Source organism: Chenopodium quinoa, unplaced genomic scaffold (genome assembly GCF_001683475.1).
Source record: "Chenopodium quinoa cultivar QQ74 unplaced genomic scaffold, ASM168347v1, whole genome shotgun sequence".
Lineage (NCBI taxonomy): Eukaryota > Viridiplantae > Streptophyta > Magnoliopsida > Caryophyllales > Amaranthaceae > Chenopodium > Chenopodium quinoa.
The window spans coordinates 17,865,033-17,875,105 of record NW_018742204.1 but is presented as its reverse complement, the minus strand read 5'-3'; the positions used below and the strand labels follow the sequence as shown (position 1 = coordinate 17,875,105).

At 32.2% G+C, this 10,073-nt stretch overlaps 1 protein-coding gene across 1 annotated transcript; it reads left to right on the top strand.

Moving 5' to 3' along the window:
• The first annotated feature begins 4,269 nt into the window (after positions 1-4,269).
• Positions 4,270-5,189, top strand: LOC110739392 (F-box/FBD/LRR-repeat protein At1g13570-like). The gene is made up of 2 exons (XM_021919876.1): positions 4,270-4,291; positions 4,582-5,189. Exons 1-2 carry the CDS (start codon positions 4,270-4,272, stop codon positions 5,187-5,189), a joined length of 630 nt encoding a protein of 209 aa, XP_021775568.1.
• The last annotated feature ends 4,884 nt before the right edge of the window (positions 5,190-10,073 follow it).

The following is a 10,073-nucleotide window of genomic DNA, read 5'->3' as shown; positions in this document are numbered from 1 at the left end:
ATTTTTTTAATAGCAATCCGCCATTGTTAAATGTTAAGTTGAAGATGACTAAAGGTTGAAGATGACTATAGGTTGAAGATGAATAATATTGTTATATTTTATTATTTTACAAAAATCCTTTATTAGGTGCATTTTTTTAGGGAAATAGATATTCCCTATTTCCTTATACATGTAATGCTCAATTATTAGATAATTATTAGACTTTGTATAATTAATTTAAAGGAAAATATAATAGGATATCAAAATATTATTTTGTATTTCTTTTTTTGTACGTGAAGTAGACAAGTAGCTAGGCTTTAATATTGATTCTTTTGTATTCCTAAATATAGGATCTCACGTTCAACTATTTTGTTAAATAATAATCTTGTCAAACAAAGAGTTTTTTTTTTTTTTTGAAACATTTAATTACGAGTACCTATTTTAGGCAAATATAATTTAAAGTTAAATAAGATTCTTTAGGCAATGTATCATGTTCATGTACAATAATCATTAGTCCAAAACTGTATTTGATGGGTTTTTTTAATCATAATCACCATTGATTAAGGACTTTAAATCTCTAAAAAAAACGGGGAAATGAGGTAAAAAAGGAAAAAAAAAAATATTGTAGTTAGTTAGGCGTAAATTGAGGAATTGAGGGATTTTTTTTTCTTTTTTTTATTTTTTTTATGGAAGTTAGGCGTAATTTAGGTTTTTTATTTTATTTTTGATAAATTTTATCTTCATTTATCTATACTTAAGATATTTTCACAAAAAATATCAATACCTACAAAATTTTGTTAAAATCTTATAATTATGTTAATTGGATATTTTTACCACAAAATATACTTGTACTGTTATAAATAATTATATGGCATACTTTTTGAGCATGTATAAATTTTTTTTTTTACAAATATGTATTTGAATATTCATAGAATAATTTATTTATATTATTTTAATCAGTTTTTTAATTCTACATTTATTTTAAATCCCTTTTTTTTTAGTTCTTTCAAAAAAAAATCCCTTTTTTAAGATGGGTAGTTTTAACAAAAAAATTGGGTAATTTTTCACTTACAAAAATTACTAGTTGGATAGTTATTTTTAAGATATTTTCTTATTTATAATTTTTACTAGCCCGAAAATATAATATGCTTATTTACTTGAATACATTTGCATATTTGGTAAATAAAAAATGTACTATGTGTATCTCAACTTTCTCAATATGACTGATCATATATTAGTGGTTCCATAATTATTGCAGTGTATAAATAGTGTCATTTTGAGCTTATAAAGTTATAGCTTGCCTTATAGTTTAAATTTTAAAATATTGATGAAATATTTTTAAAAATAAATGAAATAATTCAAAAGGAAACTAATTGAAATCACTTTTTTTTTATGGGAAAATTGAAATCACTTTAGGGCCTGTTCACATTTACTGAACTGAACTGATTGGAGCTGAACTAAACTGATTAGAGCTGAGCTGAACTAAACTGAACCGAATTGAGCTGAAATGAATATTTTATGAGAGAGGCGAAATTAGGAGCTGAACTGAACTGATTAGAGCTGAACTGAACTAATTGGAGCTGAACTGAACTGAAATTTAATAAATGTGAACCGGCCCTAATAACAAAAAATGTTAAATTTAATAAATGTGAACCGGCCCTAATAACAAAAAATGTTAAGTTGCAAAATAACATATATGTCTTCAATGACAAAGGAATACATGTATAGTATCTGATTATGCTAATATATATTTAGCCAAGGTCAATCGAATAGTCTTATTAATTCAATAAATAATACAACATCGTACGCGAATTTTTGTTGTGCTAGCTAAAGTTTAAAAATGTTTTAAAAAATACAAAAAATAAATAATTTATTTAATTAATCAAGAATTGACTTAGTATGATCTAACTGTGGTTTAATCTATTAAAATTTATCCACATTCGTTATTTAGTTTATCAAACCTCGATTTGACCCAATCTGGCTTAAGGTGTTCTTGTTTTGTTATTGTGTTCTAGTTAACCAAACATGACTCATATTTCACACGAGCCTAGAGACGTCAAAACCTAACCCGACTGACCCGATTTGAAATTGACCCGAAAAAATATCCTATTCATATTTTGACTCGTATGGACCTAATAATTTAGCGTGACTCAAGTTTGAAATTAAAATCCGACTTGATTTTACCCTACCTGACTAAAATTTGACCCAAGTCTGACCAGACCTGAATTTCATCCGACCAAAATTTACCTGCTGCAAACTTGTTTGTAACTTGACTTGACACAAACAGAACCCAAAACATTACCCGACCCATAATTGACTCGAATCAAACACGAACTGCAGCCGAAAATATATAAAGTCTGTCATAATCCGAATCGAACTTGACCCAACCCGACTTGTAAGTAAAAATAATCAACATGATCCGACTTGAATTTGACCTGATACCTGACATGACCCAACCTGAACCAGACTTGAATACCCGATTTGACAGCTCTATGCTGCAGTACGCTGCTTTAGTGGTACACAGCAGTATGCGACATTTATAATAGAATTTTTGAATTTCTCATATATAGAATTTTAAATACATGAATTATTAATTTTGACAATTCAATTATAAATTTTCTCATTTTTTAACATTTTTTATACCACTTTCGTATATGATATAGTGAAAATGTTGGTGCCTAATTAACTTTTGTATTATGCAAATTATCCTTTAAGTAGTTAAGTTTACATATGATTTTTTTTTTAATATTTACTCCAATTTAAAATCTCAATCTATACAAGGATCGTTGTGTAAGGTAATGTTTTTAGCGAGTAACTATTTCCCGTATTTAAATTTAATTTGGGATTTCTACTTTAATAATAAGAACCATGATTATACAAATTAGATCTTGGTTGGATAGAGTGACATTAAATCTAGTCAAGAGTACTATAATGGATGTGATTATACAAAATATTCATATATTTCTATAATTTGTAAAAAAAATTAAAGAAAGAAAAAGAAAAGGAAAGAATTAAACCACTTCGTTTTTTGTACATCCAAATATAACTTAAGTATACCCAAATTTGGGAAATATTTAATATCGTAATCTATGGGTGTGTTTTGTTCAGCTCCATTAAATTCAGTTCAGTTGAGTTCAATCGAGTTGTATTCAATAAATCGGAACATGCCCTATGTGTTATTCAATTCTTATCTTTGTCAATCGTCCTGATTGACTAATTATTACATTCGAATGTTGGGTATGCCTAAAATCCAATTGGGTTATCTAAAAGAAAATTTATTTCTGTTGTAGGGGTGGTGAGTTTTCTCCTATACAAGATTAATCCGTTGCGAACAATTAGACTAATAATCGAAATTGATAGGATTCTTGTGTGTATCAATTTTGAAAACTATCATTCGATTAAAATCAAACTAATCTTTAGCGATTTATTTTGGGACTAACTAGCTGTTGTTTGGGACCGCCTAATTTTGTTCTTTGTTACATACTACATACTTACATTCAATAATAAGTACGATATATATTTTCGCATATCCCTAAATAAATTTAAGATAAGTGGATCTCAATCTAAACAAGGATCGTTATGTAATAGGTAATAATGTTAGCCAAGCAACTATTTTTAGCATTTAAAATAAGTCTTTTTATTTGAATAAGAACCGTTATTAAGCTAATGAGACCTTGATTAGATAGAGCTGTAATAAATCTAGTCAAGAGTGCTAAAAACGGATTTGTTTATTTGAAATAACTTTATATTTCTGTATTTTGTTTAAAAAAAGTATTGAACCACTGTGTTTTAGGTATGCCCAAACATAACTTATTAGGTATACCCAAATTGGGAATCATTTTATACACCCTGATCTATGTTTTAATCAAGAAGTCTTACATTAACAAATAAAAATCAACTTTTGAGTTCACCCAAAATTATTGTTAAATTATGTGCTACGTACATTCAAGTATATGTTTTAACCATGTGTTACATACTATGTACATTTAAGTTTATGTTTTAGACCTGATCAAGTAGAGCGCAACCTGATTTTGGCGGGTTTTGGAAAGTTTTTTTCCGCCCGAAATGGCCTGGCCCGAAATTTTTTTAAAAATTGGGTGGACTAGGGAAATCAATTCAATGCAGTTTTAGTTTTTTTTTTTTACCGGGCCCAAAAAGCCTGTACGGTCCGGGTAGTTTGGGCACATATATTCTGTCCCGGCCCCAAGAATGACTTATTTTTTTGCTCTTGGCCCGGCCCGGCCCGGCCCGCCCTGCCCATTGATCACCTCTAAACTAAGGCAGAATAGGATGTATTTGTACTGCCCTACGGGTATGCCATGTGTGAATGTGTGATGTACTTTAGATCTGTAGGTGGTAAATCACTCAATAATTAAGACTTGGGCGTAAAATCTCTGTGCACCTGTTAGATTATTGCCTCCTCATAGTCCTCAATGATTGGCCTGATTTATGTGGAGTTTATAGTGCGTATTAGTACTGTCAAACTGTAAATTACAATATCTGTGATTTGCTAAATGATTTCTTATGAAGAAGGAGCAGTTTAGCAATTTCTTTTAGTACTTGATTTGCTGAATGCTGATATACTTGATATTTATGTTGCAGGAAACAGCAAGCAGCTTTGCAAGGAGAGCAATGATATTATCAGCAATTTGCCGCTAGAAGTAACAGAGTATATACTAGAACACTTACCTTTTCATCATGCTGTGAGGATGAGCATCTTATCCAGATATTGGAGGTATAAATGGGTTATGCTTCCACATATAACACTTGACCAAAAGTTCTTTGAATATGTCTTGAAGAGGTTTATAAATCGAATTTCTGAGGCTTCACAAGCATATTCAGATATCATTAGCAATATTTTACTTCGTCACATTGGCCGTATTGATAAATTTGTTCTTTTTATGCCCTCTTGGTTTCCATTAAAAGCAGACTTAAGTCAATGGTTACAATTTGTTTCTCGTCATGGCATCAAAGAATTTGCTCTGGTTAACAATAATCACAGTCTATCACCAAAGCTGCCTTCTTGTCTGTATTCTTTTGAGACCTTGACGCAGTTGACACTCTACAATTGCCATGATCTAAATCTGCCTCCAACATTCAAAGGATTTCCTCACCTTAAATTCATGGAACTAGAAGTGCACAATAAAGTACCACTTAAAGCTGGGGGCGCCCCAATTTCTCTTCTTGATAAACAAGAAGTGTTTCTCTAGTGGCAAATGTGTAATAAAAACGCCTAGGGAATTGTAAATAAATGGATTTTTAGATGAATAAATGCTGAATGTGAGTTCCATTGAGGAAGTCACGTGGACAACTGAAGAAGCCATTACATGGTGTAACGTTAGCGGCGTTCCATTTCAGCTTGCCTTCATCTCCACCTCCACCGACAACAAACACCTCCACCATCTTCTTTCGTCCCCACCGTCACCTCACCATCTTCCTCTTTCGTCTCCACCGTCACCCCATCATCTTCCTCTTTCGTCTACACCGGGGACAACCACCATTATCGGCGGCGAACATAGGCGGCTTCGCCGCCAAAATCAAACGAAAAACCCAATAAGAAAGGGTAAAATTTATGGCATGGTTAACCCCAAAGGGTAAGGGTTACCTTCCTCCATTGACGCTAGCTGTCATCGAACTTGAATAATTCCTCCATTGAAGCTGTCATCGAGTTCGAATTCCTCCTTTTAGAATCAATTCCCTCCATTGAAGCTTATTCCTACTGTTAGCAGTCTCCCGCTTTCGACGATTTATCGGCGGAGGTGGGAACTAATTAATTCTGGGCAGTACTCACGACAGTGGTAAATTGCAAAAGGGGGTAAGTTGAACAAGGGGGTAACGGTAGGTTCACTCCGTCAATAGGTAATTCCAAATTTACCCTCATGAGAAACGCTTCTTGTTTATCAAGAAGAGAAACTTGGAATTACCCCTTAAAGCTTTAGAGGCACAGATGTTGGAAAATCTTATTTCCCTTTGCTCACGACTACAGTACCTTAAATTATGTATCAAGATGCTTGGCTTAACAATTTGTGCTCCAGAACTTCAAGAACTAGTTTTGAAAGGCATCATCTGTAGTCTATCCCTGAAAGCAACTAGAAACATAAAAAGTATAGCAGTGGATGCGGTACTTTTGAATGTTGCTGGATTGAAGAGCAGCATGAGAGAACTCTTCGGTTGCTTGCTCAGTTGTCAGATGCTTGTTCTTGACAAAATTTTCTGGCTACCCTGGGTAAATATGATTTTAAAGACTTAATTTGCTGTTGATTTTGGAAAACAAGTCTTTGCTATTGTTTCCTTTGTCCTTATTTGTAGATGTTATTCTTTTGCAGCAGAAATGTAAACGTTACTATGATCTTGTACATCCTAAAAAGTTCGGAAAAGAATTGGAAGCTTAACAAATTCTTAAACTTTTGGAAGTACCATTGGATTGCAATTACGCAGTCCCTTTTATCCTCTGCTTATTTCGAAGCTCTCCTCATTTACAACAGCTATTCATCAATGTAAGTGTCCTCAAAGCTTATATCATGCTCACCTGTTTTTTTTAACATACTTAAATACTTATTTAAATCTTACTTGAGTTCTGAGTAAGCTAACCTTTGTTACTTAAATAAATACTTAAAACATTCAGGCTACATCATGTGAGATATGTTCTCTGAAGAAGAGTGTTCAGAACAAGGGAAACTTCACACTTCCCTGTCTTAAACATGTTGAATTTGTCTTTAAGGCGAGTGTGGAGTTAGAGCTGATAAAACTTCTACTCGCATGCTCTCCCGCTCTTGAGGTAATGACTATTGTGCTTAGTGAGACTTTATCCGCTGAAGAAAAGTTAGAAATAGCAAAGGAGTTGATGCGATATGGCCGAGCTTCGCCAAATGCAGAGATTATTCTGAAGCCCTGAGACTACAACTCAATAAGGTGCGTACTGCGTAGTATAAGAAAAGATGCATGTTATGGAGAATATAACAAGGATGTTACTCCAAGTTGATCTACTAATTTTATGTTTTATGTATTTTAATATTTCAAACTATGATTTGTCATACACAGTTTAAGACTTCATCAGCTTTAATGGAATTCAAATTCTATATAACGAAGGTAGTAATTTAATTTTTTTTCAATTTCTTTTTAGTTGCAACAATTCTTATATACTTTCCAATATATTATTCTGATCATATATATCTTTAATTACGATATCATAACAATTTTATTTTATGACATTGTTAAGAATATAACAGGATTACAATCATCACATTGACTATTAAATTATCAAACTTGGGGAAGGCAGAATATCAGAATTATGTAAAAGTCCAAATGTAACAGGTAAAAGAAACAGCAGAATTACAATCAGAAATATAATTTTTTAGAGTTGTCTAAATAGGACAGTACAGAACAAATATCTATTGAAGACATTACTCAGCCTTGATTATTATCTCTGCATTTGGTGAGGCTCGACGATACCTCATTGCCTCTGTTGCAAATTTGAATTTCTCTTTAGTGCGTAGATTTGTACTGAGCTCAATAGTCATTTCCTCTAGGACAGGAGAATGGGCTAGAATATATTTCAATAGCTGTAACTTGCCACTCGACCCAGAGATATCAAGGAGTTGTGCATATCTAAGGCACTCAAGGATGTAACAGCATTCAATCTGAAGTGAGTGATCATCAATTACTTTTGTATTTTCTTTAGCCTATTTATAAAAACAGAGAAAAATAATAAAAGTCATCAAGAGTTAAATAATCAAATGTCACATTGAAATTAACAACACAGTGAACAGATCATATGAGTAATAACTGTTACAACTTACGTTAATGGATAGTCTCTCCAACAGTGAGGAGCTTGTAAGCAAGTTCAGAACAAACGACATGTTGTAAGAATTTAGTTGTATACATTCCAAATTCAAAGTTCGCAACTGTCCAAATTCTTTCGGAATTGTTTTAGTACACATGTATTGAATAATGAATTCCTGCAAAACCAACAGTTCACAAAAGTGAATGATATAGGTCGCTACAATATGTACTGTTATAACCTTAAGTTCAGTTTACTTACCACCCCAAAAGAGCCTATTAGAACGAGATTCTCAATGTTGGCAAAGCAATTGAAGATCTCATTCCTGCCGAAAGCTAAGTCAATAGCCAGGCCTAGTGTGTTCAAAGCCGTAGTTCCTTTCAAGCGTAAACTATCAAGGTAACCACTCACAAACAATTTCTTTAGTTTTGGAGCATGAATTGTCAAACATCCGTTTTCAGAAATCACAAGTCGGAGGATCTCAAGTTTTGGGCATTTTGAAATAAGAGTTTCTAGCACATTTGCATCTACACAAGTTTTGTCTAGACCATAGCGGGCTTCCAAATAAAGATAAATAAGGCATGGAAAGCCCTTAAAAGATGTAGGAAGAGAGAGGAGTGTGCATTGGATGAGAGTCAATTGAGTCAAGCCCGAACATGTGAACAAACATTCAGGCAAATTCTTTCTCAGATTGGAAGAATACTTGAGAGTGAGTTCCTTGACGTCGTTAGCATAAACATACCTTACCCACTTGTATGTTTCTCTTGGAAACCAATAGGGAATATAAAGCATAAACTTCGAAATCGGCTCAACACGATTAAGAAGTATGTTGTTGACAGCATTAGAGTATGTCGATGAAATGTCCACATATTCATTTTTTTTTATGGATGCTATTAAAAAATGGCATATCTAGTATAAGCTGTGGAGTCGACGCCCATTTAAATCTCCAATATTTCGACAATACACTTGTCTTAGCGGCTTCTTGTAAGGATAGGCATTCTAGGATTTTGTATGTTAAATCCAGTGGCAAGTTGCTGATTCGATCAAATTCCATTCTAAATCTTTTTTTTTATAAAAAATTTAGAAAGCACAAATGGCAATTAAGCTATCAATTGGTTTAAGTGATATGAAAATTGATGATTAGAGGAAGTGGAATGTGAATATATATTATAGCTTGTAAAATTGTTGGGGATAGAAAAAAAAACTCCATAGGTTTTAATTTTAATAAAAATTGAAGAGTCTAATTTAAGTATGGATTATAGTTTACTAGTATTAATGGCACGTCGTTATTATCATTCGATGGATAGTCAAATCATTGCCCTTGACTCCTTGGCTACATCAATTGGAAATAACTTCCCTCGTAAATGTTTAGTTAATTGCATAGTGTTCATAAATTACAAAATATTCCGTAAATTTTACTGGTTTATTGTGAAATCTCTCATTGCCCCCCTTTTCGATTTTCTGATTAAAAACTAATATGTGGCACTTTCATTAGTTTTGTTGATTTTTTTTTTTTTTAAATGTAAGTAAATTAGAATAAAATGACCACAACATAATTTGGATTTTTAGTTTGACTTTGTTGTATTTCGTATATTATAATACTTGCATGTATTTTTATATATAAATGTTGATTAATACTCCTTCCGTCCCCTTTTGATAGTCTCTTATGGGCAATTTTCACGAAAATTAATAAACACAAATAAGAATAGTAAAAGTACATTGAAAAAGTAAATTGCATTGGGTATGCACAAAAGTGTTGAGAAAATTAATAAAAGTACATGGGAAAACAGAATTTACATGAGAAATTTAAATTTGCAAAAGTATTGTAGCAAATTGGAGGGAATTCTGGTACAAAATTAATATTAATGGTTGTTGGAAAAAGCTAATAAGGTGAACATTTTGGGACTAAAATTTGTCTATAAGGACTATCAAAAGGGGATGGAGGTCCCATTGTCTCCAAATAATTTTCCCATTTGCTATTTTTAGTGCCCTAAAAACATAAATGTTCTTATTTCACTTTTTCCATCTTAAATTATAATTAAAGTTTATCTTTCCCTATGTACTTTTTCTTACTTTACTACGAGTACATACTTTTGCAATAATAATTGGGGTTTTATTTTTACTAATGTACTTTTTTACATTCTCTCCCTACTTTCCTTACAAATTATTGAGTTTTATCTTTTCTAATGTACTTTCACTACTTTTCCATAAAAACTTAATTTCTGTGGGAAAAATATTTGGGGACGGTGGAAGTAATTTATTTCTAGTTAAGATGGTAATGAGGTTTGGTGTTCAATTTTTTTTGTATGTACGG